Source organism: Petaurus breviceps, unplaced genomic scaffold (genome assembly GCF_028583685.1).
Source record: "Petaurus breviceps papuanus isolate PSGF00001 unplaced genomic scaffold, PetGlider_PUasm1.0 229, whole genome shotgun sequence".
In the NCBI taxonomy this organism is placed as follows: domain Eukaryota; kingdom Metazoa; phylum Chordata; class Mammalia; order Diprotodontia; family Petauridae; genus Petaurus; species Petaurus breviceps.
The window spans coordinates 9,486,315-9,505,859 of record NW_027185903.1 but is presented as its reverse complement, the minus strand read 5'-3'; the positions used below and the strand labels follow the sequence as shown (position 1 = coordinate 9,505,859).

General features: G+C 35.1%; 1 protein-coding gene across 4 annotated transcripts in view; it reads left to right on the top strand.

Moving 5' to 3' along the window:
* RICTOR (RPTOR independent companion of MTOR complex 2) overlaps positions 1-19,545 on the top strand; it is a 172,575-nt gene that overhangs the window by 136,972 nt on the left and 16,058 nt on the right. For 3 of the 4 annotated variants that reach the window (XM_069096191.1, XM_069096190.1, XM_069096194.1), the window contains 4 exons: positions 101-207; positions 3,119-3,348; positions 5,265-6,276; positions 6,569-6,640. In XM_069096191.1, coding sequence (XP_068952292.1) covers positions 101-207; positions 3,119-3,348; positions 5,265-6,276; positions 6,569-6,640 — 1,421 coding nt within the window. The remainder of the gene's footprint in view (positions 1-100; positions 208-3,118; positions 3,349-5,264; positions 6,277-6,568; positions 6,641-19,545) is intronic. The other variant, XM_069096192.1, reaches the window with a different exon arrangement.

Here is a 19,545-nt window from a genome sequence, read left to right as displayed (position 1 = left end):
AAGGGCTTATTTTATATCTTCATTTTCCCAAGTCTCTTGAAAAGCCTTTATATTTTGTAACCCTATCTAATAGCAAAGGAAATTTTTTTTTTAATTCCAGGGTAATATTGGATCATCAAACTGGGGTCTTAACTTGCTTCAAGAGGAGAATGTGATTCCAGATATAATGGCATTAGCACAGCATTGTGAGGTTCTCTCCATTAGAGGGTGTGTATTTTTTTTTTTTACAGCAATTCATAATGTGTTTCTTTAGTATAGAGTACATTGATCATTAGACAATAAAACTCATATTTGGTCCATAATTTCATGTTATAACTAAAATGCTGACTATGAAGGAACTCTCAGTCTTAATAGGTTTTTGTGATAATAAGACCACAGTTTAGATTATAAATTTTCATAGAAAACATCTGGTCCAACTTCCTTGTTTACAAATGAGGAAAGTGAGACCCAGAGAAGTGGAAATTCCAGAAATGGAATGGTTTGCCCCAGGTCCCCCAGGCAGTAGACTTGTTAGGGACCAATACTTCTGTCCCTTGATTCCTCATTATTACTATAAATCTCAGCAGATTGATCTCAGATGATTGAAGAGACTAGCTGAAGAGAAACCACAGATTTGATTACACATCAGTCTCTTCCCAGTCCAATTCATTCTTCACACAGCTACAAAAAAATAATCTTCCTAAGCTTCACCATATTTCTATTGAGGGCTTCCTTCTAGCTTTAGTCACCTTGGTTTACAGTCTAGTAGTTATCCTCTCCACTTCCGTCTTCCCCATACCTCATGTCAAATCATTTGCTAAGATTTGTTAGTTCTATTTCTACCAGTCCTATTTAATTAGTCCCATTCCCTCCATTCGCACAACCACTATCTTATTTTAGACTCATTATTTTTCACCTACATTATTTCAATAGTTTTCTAATAAGTCTCTGTCTCAGATTTCTCATTTTTATTGTTCATTACTTAGTTTTGCATGCTCTGTGGTTCAGCCATATTGGCCATCTTAGTGTTCCTCTTGTATAATATTCCATCTTTAGTCTCCATGCTTTTGTATAAGTTTTACTCATGCCTACAATATACTTCTTTCTTACTTTACCCCTTAGAATACCTCTTCTTCGAGGTCCACCTTAATTCCCCGAGTTACCATTATTCCCCCCCACAACACTTTAAAGTCATTCTTTGTGTGTTTATGTGAAATATGTATAGTAATACATGTATATAATTTATAAATATTCATATATTGTAGGTATGTGTACAACCTTTTTTAAAAACTAATACTAGCACATGACCAAAAATATTTGAACACAACTACCCCAAACTTTGCGAACCATCTCCTGTATTTGTTCACTTGCCTGCATGTCTTGAATGTACTCTATCCACATCTCTGTCTTTGAGAGACTTTTTTAAGGCTCGACTCAGGTGCCACTTCCTTCTAGAACCTTCCCTGATATCTTCCCTTCCTTTCCACAGATACAGATAAAAATGTTCCCTGCTTCTTCAGACATTCCTTGGAGCTCTTTGTCTGAACCTATGCCCTTCTGTCAATCATACCCTACCTTTTACCATACCTTATATTTATCATAATAGGTATAGATATCTTAAGCTTCCTAGACTGTCATTTGTTATTGTTGTCACATCCCCAATATATACCAGTGCCTTCCATACCTTGGGTACTTAACGTTCATTAAATTAAACTGACCCAGACCAGTTACACTCCCCCAAAAATCTGTTTTGTGGTATCCATTGTATCCCTAGTCCCAACCCAGTAATAGTAGTGACCAGATGAGAGGTTTGGGTAGCTCATTGTAAGCTTTCATTGCTACTTAAATAATCAAGTGCAAGGTTCTACTCATTGAGCATTATTTACATCATATTTCTGAAGAATAAATTAGTACATTATAAATAACTAGCTTCAAATACAGATGTTAGTAACTGTGAGTTCTAATCTTTCAGTAGTTGGGGTTTTTTAGTTATTTATATATTTTAAGAGAACAAGAGTTGTACAGAATTTTAAAAATTTGTTGTAAATGCATCTGTGCTTAAATATAACAAACTTCTCTAAGAAATGTTTTAAATTTTATAATTGTGATCCTGGAGTCATTTAAACTACATTTATTTGGGTATATTTTAAATAAATACTTTTGTGTTTTTATGCCAGAAATGAAATGTCGTAATTGTTTAGTAGATACTGATTTTTTTGTCCCTTATTTTTCATCTCGATTATTTTCAGTAAGTATGTTTTTATATTTTATAAGATATATCTACCTTTATTTATTGATTTAAGTTGTTTCAGTATAAATTTTCTTTATGAAATTACATTTGCAGTGTTATTTTTGGTAGAATTATGGGACCTTAGATAATAGGCAGGTGGAATCATGACACCTGTGATACACACATTTGAGTCCTTGTTATTTCATGAATGATGGGATTAAGTATGTTAAAGGTATTGGAGTGGTTGTTGTTGATCCGTCTTCTAGAAGGTGGTGTGGCCTAGCTTATTGGGAGGAAGACAGAAGAGTAATTAAGCAAGAGATTCAAAATGTAACGAGATATTTCTCTTATATCCTTTTAGTGCCTGGACCTATTCTTATCCAGGGTTCAAGATGAAAGTAGCTTTAGATACTTTAGATTTATACTGGTCATTTAATTTGTGAGTAGTTGATTTCTTACACCATTTGCATACATTGTTAACTTTACTTTCCCCTTGATCATCTTCAGCTGTTGTTCAAATCTCCAAAAGTAAAATAGATTTTAGTACCTAACCTAGGACATCTTTAGGGTGACAACAAAAACATGCCTGCGCTGCACACAAACACATACGCACACACTCAGAAATGCAGTAACTCATGAAGCCATTTTCCTCTCCCTCTTGTGATCATATAGGCAGATATAGAAGAAGAAAAAATATGGGATCAGTTCCCAAATCTAGTAAATATATCAAAGGTTTCAAGGATCTCTGAAACATAACTGAATTCCACCAGTTTCTTCACAGGGCTTTTATATCCAATGACTTTTTAAGGAGATATAAACAAATAGAGTAATCTTTTATAGAAAATTACTTTTTCATTTAAATTATGGGTTCTAAAAAACTTCCATGTTTTTGTATCACACTTTATACAGAACCTGCGTCTACGTGCTTGGTCTGATAGCCAAGACTAAACAAGGATGTGATATCCTAAAATATCACAATTGGGATGCTGTGAGACACAGTCGCAAACAGCCATGGCCAGTGGTTCCAGATGACATGGAGCAACTCTGCAATGAACTTTCATCTATCCCAAGCACTCTAAGTCTAAACTCTGAGTCCACGAGCTCTAGACATAATAGTGAAAGTGAATCTGCACCATCAAGTAAGCATCATTACAGTTCAATTAAACAAAGTTAAAATTAATGTTTGCATGCAGAATTTCAAACTATATTAGTTTTTAACCATGAAAGCACTATTTTGTTTTCTTTTAAGCTAATTGGGATAATCTTTCTAAGACATATAATCTATTATTTAGCAGCAGTGCCCTATTAAAGATTCACATCCCCTTAATGCAGAAAAGCAGTTTTTAACGTGCAGTTCATGAACTTTAAAAAACACTTTTAACAACTATATTTCAGTATAGTTAGTTTTCTTCATAATCCTATGTATTTTATTTTATCCATTAAAAAGTATTACTCTAAGAAAGTATCTGTAGGCTTACCCAGATAGCCTGAGGGATTCATGATACAAAAACCTCTGCTCTATATAATGTAGACACTCTCATCAGGCATTCATTTCTTACTTTAGAAGTAGTTTTCTTCCTACATGGAAGTTCTCCAGAATTTTGTGGTAATGCTTCCCAGTTCAGTGAAGTACATGCCCCATTTTTCTTTCCCCTTCTCTTAAAATCACAATCAACTTTGCTTTTAACCTGTGTTTCATTCAGAGTTGAGGACTTAGGCATAGAGAACGACAGCAAATGGAGTTAGTTGAGCATTAGGAAAATGTTCAAGGAATTCATTCCATCAGTGTTTATCCAGTCTATGTGAAATCTACTTACATGTTAGAGCTTCAAGGGAAAAACTGCAGAATCTTGATTATCAGGGGGTAAGGCTCTTTAAGGACTCTGCCTGTCTGCTATGGAATTTAGCATCAATTTATTGGTCTCACTGCCCTCTCACATTTTTTCCTTTATTTGGTTGGCTCTGCTACTGCTTTGGGCTTTAATGGGTGAAGCATTATCGGATGTAATGTGGAGCTACCTTGAATCCCTTTCTAACCTTTTATCACGTTTTTCGCTATATGTCACCTCCTGTTGCTTATAAAACAATTAGAATATATGCATTGTGGCAGTTGCTTTAGCTCTGAGGAGTAGAGAGTAGTTAATAAGAAATAAAGCTTTTCCCTCACAAGATTCTAAAAAGCACTATAGTTTTAACTACAAATTCCTGAGTGGCACTAGTGTTAAATTTACAACGTACCTATAAATCTGCTAAAGGTTCACACACAGCACAGGTCCTTCAATCATTAGTCTTCTCTTCTAGTTATGATTTGTGTGCTCTCTGGACACAGGATTAGGAAAATTTGGTTGCATTCCCAGCTCTTGTGTGGATGTTTTGTATTGTGTTTATCTGACCCTCTCCTGGTGTCATCTTGTCTCATTGAGATGTTAATGATATACCAAAGCTTCATTAACTGTTGTGAATTCTTCATGAGGCACACCAGCCTTGACAGCCCTTACCCTCATCACTAGAAGTGCCAGAAGAGCTTCATTATAATACAGTCTCACCCATGGGCGGTATAGTCACTCTAGGTATTGTGGAAAGAGTGCTGAATTTGGAGGCAAGAGATACCTGGTTCAAATCCTACTTCTGGCAATGACTCATTGAGTTACAATGCACAGTTTATTTAACCTCTTTCACCTTCATTTTGCTTATCTGCAAAAACAGGCATGATAATTATTGTAATACCCACCTCTTGCCTTTATTTTGAGGCTCACTGAAATAAGATAGTGTGTATAAAGTCATTTGTGAACCTCAAGGTACTATATAAATTATCTTTTAATATTCATATAAATATCTAATATCACCATGTAAATGTCTACTATCTCTCAGACTTATTCTCAAGGATAACTTTCTAAAGAGTTTCAGTATGTTTAATAGTTTTAGGACATACATGAACATTAATCTACAACATAAATTTTTACTGTCCTGTTTTAAGGTCAAATGATCACTAAAGCAGAGTGAATATGTTTTAATTTTTAGATGCATTTAATAATATGTAAGTTTTCATTTTTAGGTATGTTTATTATGGAGGACGACCGATTTGGCAGCAGCTCTACTAGTACGTTTTTCCTTGATATCAACGAGGATGCAGAGCAAACATTTTATGATCGGACTGGACCCATAAAGGATAAAAATCCATTCCCCTTTTTTGCCTCTAGTAGACTTGTGAAGAATCGCATCTTAAATTCCCTTACTCTGCCTAATAAAAAACATCGTAGTAGCAGTGATCCAAAAGGGGGCAAGCTGACGTCTGACAATAAATCTGGCATTAGGCGAAACCGAACGGTTACAGAGCCATCCAGTGTTGACTTTAATCATAGTGACGATTTCTCATCCATTTCCAAAGTTCAGAAAACATTAAGATTAGAAACTTCTTTTGTTGGAACCAAGCAAATTGAAGATGCTGGTAGCACACCTAGTATTGGAGAAAATGATCTAAAATTTACAAAGAGTCTTGGTACAGAAAATCACAGGGAAAATACAAGTAGAGAAAGATTAGTTGTCGACAACTCTACAAGTTCACATATGAAGATACGTAGCCAAAGTTTCAATACAGATACCACAACAAGTGGTATAAGCTCAATGAGCTCAAGTCCTTCAAGAGAGACGGTAGGTGTGGACACTACAACAATGGATACAGACTGTGGAAGTTTAAGTACAGTGGTAAGTACTAAAACTGTTAAAACAAGCCACTGTTCAACACCACAGTCCAACCATCTGCCTCTTTCAAAATCAAACTCTGTGTCCCTGGTGCCACCTGGTTCTTCTCATACACTTCCTCGTAGAGCACAGTCCCTTAAAGCCCCCTCTGTTGCTACAATTAAAAGTCTAGCAGATTATAACTTTAGCTATACAAGTTCTAGAGATGCCTTTGGTTATGCTACATTGAAAAGATTGCAGCAACAAAGAATGCATCCATCTTTATCTCATTCTGAAGCTTTGGCGTCTCCAGCAAAAGATGTGCTTTTTACTGACACCATTACCATGAAGACTGGTAGCCTTGATTCAAGGTTAACACCAAGCAGGTAAGAAAACATTTTTAAGTTAACAGTTTTAATTAAGATTAAAATATTTAAACTATAGTTGGATATTTTGGAAATGTTTTTACATCTACTTAGGCCTCATAAATGACAGCAATTAAGTATTTACTGTGGTAGGTTATAAGCTCCTGATTGTCTGATATGATTTGAAATTGATTCTTGCAGCTGCAAGGGGGGGAGAGAAACTCCTTGTAGGCCCTGAAAATAAACATACATGCTTTGCTAGGACACACAAGTCACAAGCTTTTTTTTTTTATTTATTTCTCGCTTCTGCAAGGATCGATTTTAAAAAGAAGCATGTCGGGGGAATCAGGAGCTTAAGACCTACAATAACAAACAACCTTTTCAGGTAGGTCAATTTTAAGGCCCAAAAAGTTGACCTCTTTTTTTTTTAAACAATTTCAGTAAAAACTTAAATGGTAATTTCCATTTGTTTTAAGCAACTATAGCTATTTAGTAGAAACAATGAAAACTGAAGAAATTGATCCCTTTTTGTATTATATTCTTCTTAAGAATAAATTTAGGGTATTAAAGATATTTAGCAATTACAAGTTGAAATTAACTGAAATGTCCTGATTAGAATTTAATTTTATAAATATATATGCATATATATGCATACACATACATATACACATTTGTACATAATTTCAGATTCCTTATCTTTCTTCAGAGTGACACCTCACATGTCACTTTTTCCTTGGAACCTTTCCTGATTCCCCCCTGCTTAGTTTTCTTTGCCTCCTTAAATATTTTTAGAGCATTTTTATCTGAACTCACTTTTGTTCCTTTTACTCCCTCCCTTGTATTATACATAACTATTTACATAGCATTCCTGCCAGTGGGCTGTTAGGTTCTTAAAGGGAAAGACTATTTCATTTTTGCCTTTTTATCCCTGGAAGCTAGCACTGTGACTTGCACATAATAAGTACTTAATAAATGATGCTTTGAATTTAACATGGTATCTTTGGCTGATTTTTTTTGCTTGGTGAACTAAATGTTTTTAGTCATAAACCCTTTTCCATATAGTTTTATATCTTACTAAAATGTATCTGATTCTGATATCCACATTACTATATTTTTTTGGTAATTTTACTCCTAATAACTAGCAGTTCACTTTCAATAAGGTCAGTCCCATAACTAGATTGTATTTCTAGACAGTATCACAAGGTGGAAAGGCTACTTTACTAAGCTAGAACTTTTTATTTTTATTTTTATTTTTTTTGTTAATTATATGGTCAATAATGTTAATATTTATTTGCTCAAAAGGCATTATGAGTATATTTTTTATTTTTATTTTTTTATTAATTTGTTTGTTTCCTTTTAGTTTACAGGATTCAATTCCACAATTCCTTGAGTTTCACATTTTGTCCCCCTCCTTCCCCTCCTCCCCTCCCCCAATGGCGGCTTATAGTCAAGTATAGGATCTGTAAATACCTTCACATTATACATTAGTCAGGTTATAAGGACGGATTGTGCCAGCTGGAATGAAAAATGGTAAAGAGGACATAAAACCAAATAAGAGAAGGAAAAAGATCAGGTATTTTGCTTTCACCTGGATATAAACTTAGTTCTTTCTAGTTCTTTCTCTGGATGAACATATTTCTCTCCATCATGAGTCTTTTGGGATAGACTTATATCACTGCATTGCTGAGAAGAGTCCAGTCTATCAAAGTTGGTCATCACACATACGTTGTGTCTAATTGTGTACAAATTTCTCCCGGTTCTGCTCTTCTCACTCACCATCAGTTCTTTTAAGCCTCTCCAGGTAAATATGAAGACCGTCTGCTCCTCATTTCTTATAGCACAATAGTATTCCAAAACATGCATATACCACAACTTGTTCAGCCATTCCCCAATTGATGGGCACCCCCTTAATTTCGAATACTTTGCTACCACAAAAAGAGCTGCTATAAACATTTTTATACATGTGGGTCTTTCTCTCATTTCTATGATCTCTTTGGGATATAACCCTAGGAGTGGTATTGCTGGATCAAAGGGTATGAAAGTATAGCCCTTTGGGCATAATTCCAGATTGCTCTCCAGAAAGGCTGGATCAATTCACAACTCCACCAGCAATGCATTAGTGTTCCAGTTTGCCCACATCCTCTCCAGCATTTGTCATTTTCCTGTTTTGTCATCTTAGCCAATCTGACTGGTGAGCTGTGGTACCTCAGAGTTGTTTTGATTTGCATTTCTCTAATCAATAGTGAATTAGAGCATTTCTTCATGTGCTTATAGATAGCTTTAATTTCTTTCTCTGAAAACTGCCTGTTCATATCCTTTGACCATTTATCAATTGGGGAATGACTTGTATTCTTATAAATTTGACTCAATTCTCTGTATATTTTAGAAATGAGTCCTTTGTCAGAGACATAGGTTGTAAAGATTCTTTCCCAATTTCCCACCTCCCTCTTAATCTTGGTTACATTGGCTTTGTTTGTACAGAAACTTTTCAATTTCATGTAGTCAAAATTACCCATTTTACATTTTATAATGTTCTCTAATTCTTGTTTAGTCATAAAGTCTTTCCCTCTCCACAAGTCTGATAGGTAAACTATTCCTTGTTTTAGGAGACTGCTTACAGTATCAACCTTTATAACCTAGATCATGCACCCATTTAGACTTGATTTTGGTATATGGTGTTAGATAATGGTTTATGCCCAGTTTCTGCCATACTATATTCCAGTTTTCCCAGCAGTTTTTGTCAAATAGTGAGTTCTAATCCTAAAAACCAGGGTCTGGAGGTTTATCAAACAATACATTACTATAGTCATTGACTTCTGAATCTCGTGTGCCTAATCTATTCCATTGATCCACTCCTCTGTTCCTCAGCCAGTACCAAGTAGTTTTGATGACTGCTGCTTTATAATACAGATTGAAATCTGGTATAGCTAGTCTACCTTCCCTAGCATTTCTTTTCATTAATTCCCTTGATATTCTGGACCGTTTATTCTTCCAAATGAATTTTGTTACTATTTTTTCTAGCTCTATAAAGTAGTTTTTTGGTAAATTAATTGGTATGGCACTAAATATATAATTTAATTTAGGTAAAATTGTCATTTTTATTATATTAGCTCGACCCAGCCACGAGCAATTGATATTTTTCCAATTAGTTAGATCTGACTTTATTTGTGTGAAAAGTGTTTTGTAGTTATGATCATACAGGTCCTGGGTTTGTTTTGGCGGGTAGATTCCCAAATATTTTATAATGTCTACAGTAACTTTAAATGGGATTTCTCTTTCTATTTCTTGCTGTTGAATTTCATTGGAAATATATAGGAATGCCGAGGATTTATGTGGGTTTATTTTATATCCTGCAACTTTGCCAAATTTATTTATTGTCTCAAGCAGTTTTTTACTTGATTCTCTAGGATTCTCTAAGTATATCATCATATCATCTGCAAAAAGTGATAGCTTGGTCTCTTCTTTGCCTAATTTGATTCCTTTGATTTCTTTTTCTTCTCTAATTGCTACTGCTAACATTTCTAGTACCAGATTGAATAAGAGGGATGATAGTGGACACCCTTGTTTCACCCCTGATCTTATGGGAAATGCTTCTAGCTTCTCCCCATTACGTATAATACTTGCTGATGGCTTTAAATAGATGCTATCTATTATTTTAAGGAAGGCTCCATTTATTCCTATACTTTCTAATGTTTTTAATAGGAATGGATGTTGTATTTTGTCAAAAGCCTTTTCTGCATTTATTGAGATGATCATGTGGTTTCTGCTAGTTTTATTGTTGATATGATCAATTATACTGATGGTTTTCCTAATATTAAACCATCCTTGCATTCCTGGAATAAATCCTACCTGATCAAAGTGTATTATTTTTGAGATAAGTTGCTGTAGTCTTTTGGCTATTATTTTATTTAGAATTTTTGCATCTATATTCATGAGGGAGATTGGTCTATAATTTTCTTTCTCTGTTTTATCTCTTCCTGATTTAGGTATCAGTACCATATTTGTGTCATAAAAGGAATTTGGTAGGACTCTTTCTTCACTAATTTTCCCAAATAGTTTGTAGAGTATTGGAATCAATTGTTCTTTAAATGTTTGATAGAATTCACTAGTGAATCCATCTGGCCCTGGAGATTTTTTCCTAGAGAGCTGACTCATGGCTTGTTCAATTACTTTTTCTGAGATGGGATTATTTAAGTAATTTACTTCCTCTTCAGTTAATCTGGGCAATTTGTATGTTTGTAAATATTCATCCATTTCCCTAAGATTGTCAAATTTATGTGCATACAATTGGGAAAAATAATTCCTAATTATTGTTTTAATTTCCTCTTCATTGGAGGTAGATTCACCCTTGTCATTTTTGATACTCATAGTTTGGTTTTCTTTCTTTTTTTTTTATCATATTGACTAAGGGTCTATCAATTTTGTTGGTTTTTTCATAAAACCAGCTCTTGGTTTTATTTATTTATTCAATAGTTTTCTTAATTTCAATTTTATTAATCTCTCCTTTTGTCTTCAATATTTCTAATTTAGTATTTAATTGGGGATTTTGAATTTGTCCTTTTTCTAGGTTTTTTTAATTGCATGCCCAATTCGTTGAGCTTCCTTTTCTCTAATTTAATCACTTATGCACTCAGGAATATAAAACTTCCCCTAAGAACTGCCTTTAATGCATCCCACAGATTTTGGTATGTTGTCTCATTATTATCATTCTCTTGAATGAAATTACTGATTGTTCTATAATTTCTTGTTTGACCCACTCATTCTTTAGGATTAAATTGTTTAATTTCCAATTAGTTTTTAGTCTGCCTTTCCCTGGCCCTTTATTGCATATAATTTTTTTTGCATCATGATCTGAGAAGGATGCATTTAATATTTTTGCCTTACTGCATAGAATTGTAAGGTTTTTATGCCCTAGAACATGGCCAATTTTTGAGTATGTGCCATGAACCACAGAGAAGAAAGTAAATTCCTTTTTATCCCCATTCAGTGTTCTCCAAAGATCTATCATACCTATCCTCTCTAAAATCCTGTTCATCTCCTTAACTTCTTTCTTGTTTATTTTGAGGTTGGATTTATCATGTTCAGAGAGGGGGAGATTAAGGTCTCCCACTAGTATAGTTTTGTTATCTATTTCTTCCTCTAATTCCTTTACCTTCTCCTCTAGGAATTTGGATGCTACATCACTTGGTGCATATATGTTAAGTAATGATATTGCTTCATTCTCGATGGTGCCTTTTAACAGGATATAGTTTCCTTCCTTATCTCTTTTAATTAGGTCAATTTTTGCTTTTGCTTTATCTGAGATAAGGATTGCTACCCCTGCTTTTTTTTACTTTAGCTGAGGCATAATATATTCTACTCCAGCCCTTTACCTTTATCCTGTGGGTATCCCTTTGTTTCAAATGTATTTCTTGTAGATAGCATATTGTAGGATTTTGATTTCTAATCCATTCTGCTATCCGTCTCCATTTTATGGGAGAGTTCATTCCATTCACATTTACAGTTATGATTGTTATCTGTTTCTTTTCCTCCATCCTATTCCTGCCCCTGTTAATGTTCATATTTTCCCTCCCTTCTCCCTTCCCCCCCTTAATAGTTTTCCTTTTGACCACCACCTCCCTCAGTGTTCCCTTTTCAGCCCCCCTCCCTTTTCCTCCTCTTTCCTCTTACTACTTCCCTCCCTACAAACCACTCCTACCCCCCTTTCGTAACCCTTTCTCCCTCCTACTGCCTGTAGGATATTGTTATACTTAATGAAGTATGCTATTTCTTCTTCGTATCAAGAGTGACAGGAACAAATCTCATGCGAAGCTCCTCTCCCTCCCTTCTTTCCCTCTAAAATGATACTTTTTGTCTTTCTTCTCCATAGAGTCCTGTGCTTAACTGGTTGTTATTCCCTCCTCGTACCAGAACCAATGAGAGAAAAGCTCATATGCTTCCCAACTCCCTCCCTTTTTGTCCTCTGCTATACAGTTTTTATGCCTCTATGTGTGGCATGATTTATCCTTTTCCACTTCAACCATTCCCTTTCTTCCATTGCAGTCCCTTTGTAGCCCTTAATAAGATTTTTTTTAATCGTCATTTTGTGTATTTTATACTCGTACCCTCCACTTGTCTATAACCAGTTTGCTCTTATCAAATAGAAGGGTGTGTGTGTGTTCTCCTTGTTTACCTTTCTAAGTCACTGTTGCATCTCGTAATTGGAGGTTGAATTTTCCATTGAGTTCTGGCTTTTGTATCAAGAAGGTCTGGAACTCTGTTATATCGTTGAATGACCATCTGTTTGCCTGGAAGAATATGCTCAGTCTCGCTGGGTAGGTGATCCTTGGTTGTAACCCGAGCTCTTTTGCCTTCCAGAAAATTGTATTCCACTGCCTCTGATCTTTCAGTGTAGAGGCTGCCAAATCCTTTGCAATCCTCACTGTAGACCCTTGATATTTGAATTGTTTCTTTCTGGCCCCTTGAAGTATTTTCTCTTTTATTTGGTAGTTCTGGAGTTTGGCCACAACATTTCGAGGACTTTTCAGTTTGGAATCTCTTTCAGCAGGTGTCCGGTGGATTCTCTCGATTTCTATTTTACCCTCAGGTTCTAGTATCTCAGGGCAGTTTTCCTTAATGAGCTCTTGGAGAATGTTGTCCAGGCTAATTTTTTCATCATAATTTTCTGGTAGGCCTATAATTCTCAGATTATCTCTCCTGGATCTGTTTTCCAGGTCAGTTATTTTTTCTTTGAGGTATTTTACCTCTTTTTCTAATTTTTCATTCTTGTTGTTTTGCTTGACTAATTCTTGGTTCCTTGTAGAGTTATTTGTTTCCATTTGGTTAATTCTAGTTTTTAGCAAATCATTTTCCTTGGTTAATTTTTGAAGCTCCTTTTCCATATCATACACTTTTCTTTTTAGAGAGATGTTTTCCTCATTATAATGTTTTTCTAATTCTGCTATTTTAGTTTTGAGAGAATTGTTCATTTTGTCTTCTATCTCTCTCCATTTTGTTTTTAAAGTTCCTTTTGATCTCATCTAGGAGACCCTTCTGTGCTTGGGACCCATTCCCTGTTGAAGTTTCAGCTTTGGTTGTGGAGTCCACATTGTCTCCCTCTGAGGTTGGTTCCTCCCTCAGAGGATAGTAGGACTCCAGAGTCTTTGTCTTTGTAGTCTGCTTTCTACCCATTTTGAGGCAGGGTCCTAGCCAGGCCCTTCCTCTAGGATCCCAAGCCTTTACTGTAGAGGGTTTTGCCCTGGGGCAAGAGTTACTATGTTTTCAGGTTCAGAGGGGGGGTTTGGATCAAGTGAGGTTCACTCTGTCATCCTAGTCTTTGGAGGTCCTGAAAGGGGCTTTTTAAAAAAAATTTCTGGGCTATGAAGTGGTAGCCCCAGGAGTGTTTGCTGTCCAGGACAGGGCCCCCTGTATTTGCTTCTTACCTTGCTCTTTCCAGTCCCAGCCCTTTGGTGATAGGCCTGATAGTGGACCTTGTGGTTGGTGGGAAGACTTGCCCTCCGAGTTGTTCAGGGCCCTTCTGGGCCTGCTTCTGCCAGCTACACCTTCCGGCCTGCCCCAGTGTCTCAAGAACTTTTTATTTATTGGCTCAATTAACTAGATGATTGTGGGAAGTTATTATTTAGTCCCTGTTTATTCATCTGCAAAATAGAGCTAATACCACCTATTCTGTAGTTGGAAATGTTTTGTAAGCTATAAGGCCCTATTTCAAATAAGTTACTGTGGTATATCTGGTATTTATATAGTAGTGCTTCAGCCTTCTAGACCTTAACTGGCAGTCTCACTTATTCAGAACTTATCTTAGTGTTAAGTAAAAAAGGTCTCTGAGTAGCCAAAATAGATGTCACAAAATCCATTCACTAAGTAATTTTACATAAATAAGAGAATGTTTCATTTTAGGTCTTTATCTTGTCATATATATGGCCTTGGGATTCTGGGCATTTTCCATTGTTAACAATAAAATTAGAAGTAGTGGAGTAGTGGCTGGTGGGGCACCCCTCTAATTGGATATTAAGTCCGGTGTATTGCTGTAGTAGGGCAAAAATCGATTTAGGTATTTGCACCAAGCCCTGCACCAATGGGGTAAACCCAGGGCAGGGTGCCACCAGGCAGCCTAAGAAGGGACAAACCAAACTAGGTTGGAAATGGAGATCAGAACTCCATATACCCATCATTATTTGGATTAAACCCATGAGTGGCTCTTGTATTTTAGCCTGGGTAAGATAGGGAGACCCAATCTAAACTCCCCCCCCCCAAAAAAAAAGACAGTAATATGAGTAAAAGAAAAGTATAAGGTAAACAGATTTTACTAAACAATGGTTGATTAACGAAGGAAATCAGAAAAATAATTAAAATATTAAAAAGATAACAATAGTGCCATATTTTTGCTATGAGATATAGCCAAAGTAGTGTGTAGAGCCAGATTTATATCACTGAATCCCTGCATCAGTTAGAGGAGAGGAAAATCGAAATGAATTAAGGTTGTGCCTAAAAGATACTAGAAAAGGAACAAAACTAGTGAAAAGAAGAGTTAAGATGCCTGGCCCAGACAGTTTCAAAATGAATTCTTTAATACTTTTCACAATGGAATAATGTCTACATGTAAAGAAAGAGGCAGCCAAGTGGCACAGTGCGGATATAGTGCTAGACCTGGAGTAAAGACTTGGGTTCAGATTTGTCCTCAGTAGCTAGGTGACTTTAACCTCTGTTTGCCTCTATTTTCTCAACTCTAAAATAGGGGGCATAATAATACTATACTGGCAATGCCTTTTATAAGTTATTTATATCGGTAGAGAAAGGGGCAAAAGGTCCAGAGGTGATTTTGTTGGTTTAGGGAACTCATATTATGCATCTCCTTATACCTAGATCTAACTTAGGTTATTAAAGAGTTGCCCAAGGCACTCAAAAGTTAAGAAACATTAAAGAGTTGCCCAAGGCACTCAAAAGTTAAGAAACTTCTAAATTGTTAATCAACCACTCTGTTACATATAGGATTTGAACCACTCTTACAGACTTGAAAGCTGACCTTTTATCCACTACATGGTGTTGCCTCTCATAGGGAATAAATTGTTTTTATTTTAAACTTTGCAAAGGTAACAGAAAAAAAATTATAGATTCGTTTCCCTGATCTGTAAGTGCAAAAATACTTTAAAATTATTAGTATTAACAGTACAGCAGTATATTATAAACCATTCATCAAATTAATTTTTGGTTAAAAATTAAGTCAGTCAAACCATTGAAAACTATCTTTACATGTAATTAGAAAAAATAAAATGCCATTAAATAGAAAAAATTAATTAAACTAAGTGTGATTTATAGCAGGTTCTCAACATTGTTTTTAACATCAGAAAATCAATATGTAATAACATATAAACAAATGGCCTACATGATATACAGTAGAAAAACCATTAAAAGCATTCTTACTGAAAATAAATACAAAACAAATTTTCCATACTTTCACCACTTCTCTTTAACATAGTATTAGGAATATTATCAACTGGAATAAAATAAAAAAACAACAGTAGATGATTTATATTGATTGAAAATGAGGTCAAATGATTATTTGCAAATTACTTCATAATATATCTAGAAAATTCAAAAGTCAGAATAGCAAAAAAGGACATTCAGAAGGGGGCACAGACAAGCAGCAGAGAGTTGGTGCTGTTGTAACAAAGGTAATCTTAAATTAATTAATTGAAAATTAATTGTAAGCTGAAAAGGAATTGAATTCAGAAAAGTTCCAGGATACAAGATTAACCCACAAAAATTATGTTCGTTCTTATTTACTGGAAATAAAGATCAAGAAGACATCATAATAAAAGAAACCCTGTTTATAATAGCAACAAAACTTATCAGATAATTGCTCAATTAACCTACTTCTAAATACATATCACATAACTGTTGTAAAACTATAATGATTAAAATGAAGGAAAACTTAAATAATCATAAGGACATAATATCTGAGTGGGTCGGATTAAATGATCTTGCTTCCTAAATTAATTTAAATACTTATATGACACACAATGTAGGGGAAAAGGGTTTTTTTTATGGAAATAGATTTATATTCCTAGAATTAAAAATGTTTAAGTGATGATAAGCACCAAAACTATTTGGTATCGGGCTGCAAAAATAAAAGAGAAACATCAACAGAATAAAGTAACCTATGTACAACCAAATACATACCGGTAAATAAAATGTTGATGCACCTGTTGAAATAACCAGGAGAAGGTTAAATTTTTTTAAACATCTGCAATGTGGTAGAAAATTCATCTAGACTCATTATAACTTCTTAGCTCAATCAATTTCAGCTAATGTAACTATATTTCAAAAGTGGAAGAAGATGGAATAATGTGTTATCTTAATTTTGGAAGGGAATTGTTGAATCTGTTAAATAGAAGAAATCATTAAGGACAACATAGACATAATTTTTTTTTTTTAAAGCAATTGGGGTTAAGTAACTTGCTCAAGGTTACACGGCCAGTTATTTCTGGGTGTGGTGCTGAGTATCTGAGCCCGGGATTCGATCTCCAGGTTGTCCCAACACTGGAGCCGGTGCTCTTACTCACTGAGCCACCTGGCCACCCCTAAGCAATTGGGGTTAAGTAACTTGCTCAAGGTAACACGGCCAGGTGTTTCTGGGTGGATGCTAAGTGTCTGAGCCCGGGATTCGATCTCCAGGTCTTCTCAACACTGGAGCCAGTGCTCTTACTCGCTGTGCTACCTGGCCGCCCCAGACATAATTATTTTAAAAGAAAAAACATTCTATATAACATAATCAAAGGAAAATAATAGATTGAAAATATTTGTAAATATGGCAGATAAAGCTTGACATCTAAAGTATATGAAGAACTATTAAAAAGTTACAAAGGCATCTTTTAGTTCCTGATAGGTAAATGGTCAAGAGGTGTGAATGTATGTTTACTAAAGATGAAATACAAATTGTTAATCACGTCAGCTACATGGCACAGGGCATAATGTGCTGGACCTGGAGTCAGGAAGACCCAAGTTTAAATCTAGCCTCAGATGCTTACTAGCCATGTGACGTGGACAAATCACTTGACTTCTGCCTGCCTCAGGCCATCATCTTTGTAAAGGGGGAATAAAAGCTTTTTTCTTCCAGGGTTGTTTTAAGGATTCAGTGAGAAGTTTGTAAAGCACTTTGCAAGCCTTAAAGTACTATATAAATGCTAGATTATTATTTGAAAAAATGCTCAGCCTGCTAATACTGAGAGACACAAATGAAAATTCTGGCCCATCACATTGGCTCAGATAATTGAAAACAACACAGGAGTATTGATGGCATTGTGGTGGAATTGGAAATCAATATAGCATTTTTGGGAAAGAAATTGTCAGTGTACTATAAAAGTTACAAAAAGAATTCCTATCCTATGACCCTATAATTCCATTGCTGGAAACATACCTTGAAAACTTTACCAAAAGAAAATAAAGCTTTCACTTTAAAGATTTTCATTGGTGTATTATTTGTAATTGCAAAATATATAGCTAATATAGATAGATAAAATAGACCAAACTTCATACTATAAACATTAGGAAAATGGTTAAATTATGGTAAACTGATGCAGTGGCATTTAGATTTTCAAGTATAATGAATATAACAATCTGGAAAGAAATATTTAAAAAGGTAGAATGAAAAGCAAAATTAGAAAAACAATATATACTATAGTATTATCAAAGGAAAACTCTTTAGTGAGAATAAACAAAGAAATTTTCTGGGTGCTTGTATCTAGTAACCAAAAAGTAATGGCATTTTAAGCATTGAAATTCATGTATTTAAATGTAAATGGCTACACAGAAAGTTTAATTGACTCTAGTAATGTTTAACAAGTTTATTAAATAGGGGTGGCCAGGTGGCACAGCGAGTAATAGCGCCGGCCCCAGAGTCGGGACACCTGAGATTGGTTCCGGCCTCAGATTTTCACACACACACACACACACACACACACACACACACACACACACACACACACACACACACCCACAAAACTGGCCATGTAACCTTGTGCAAGTTACTTAACCCCAATCGCTTTAAAAAGCAAAACAAAACAAAAAAAAACCCAAGTATATTAAATATAAAAAATAAACTTCGCAGTCTAGTCAAGAGAAGAAATGTGTACACAAATAATTGTATTAAAAATAATTATTTTAAAATTTTTAATGAGATTACATAGGAGAATAGAATAGTATGAGAAACTTTAGAGAGGTCTTATTGCCTTTAGTTGGGGGAACTGAATGAGGTCTTCATGAGGAAAAAATGGTACCTGAATTCATTCTTGAAGTGAGCATTTTAGGAGTATATAGAGGCCAGCATGAGGAAATGTGTATTACTCAAAGTATAATAGACAGGGGGGAGATGTGCATGTTATCAAAATCTCAGTTTTTGAGGTACTTCAAAGATCATTTAGTTCAATTTATACCTAAACAAAAGTCCCCTCTACACCATAGGAAATATATGGTCCAACCTTGCTTGAAGATCACAAATGAACAGAAATTCAGTATCTTCTAAGACAGCTCATTCATTCTGCTTCTGAATATTTTTAATTTTTAAAGAAAGTTTTCTTATAGCAAACCTAAATTTACCACTTTATAACTTTTCCCTCTTATTCCTAGTTTTGTCCTTTGGACCCAAGTACCAAAACAAACAAAATCCTAATCCTTCTTCCATAGTATGTAGTTTTTTTAGATGTTTGAAAACCATCAAATCCTCTCCCCCTCCACCCACATGGGTCCCTCTCATCTCCCCATAACCCCACTCTCAACCCCAATTCCCTTTTCTAGGCCAAACACTCTTCATTTCTTTAACTGAACCTCTTGGAATGGCCATTTACCATCTTGGGTTACTCTTCTTTATGTACTTTGCTTCTTATCAACGTTTTTCCTAAAACAAATGAACCCAGTCCTTCATATGTGCTTGGATCAGGGCAGAGTATATTAGGGCTTTCACTCCTTAGTCCTAGACACTATGCCTCTAACTGCAGTTTATCTTTTCTATTTTTGCTGTCCTGTTACATATTGGGTTCACATTGTAGAGCTTGTAGACCATTAAGAACCTCCTCCATTTTTTTCCCGACTAATTGCTACACCCTTCATATTGTACTTATGAAGTTTAATCTTTTGACCCGTAATGTGAGGCTTCAGTTATCCTTATTAAATTTCATCTCACTAGATGCAGTGTTCTAACCTATCAGAATAGTTGAGTATTGATTCTGACTTGAATTGTGTAAGTGCATCTGCCCTGTAAATTTGATAAGCATGACAACTATATACCTTTATCTG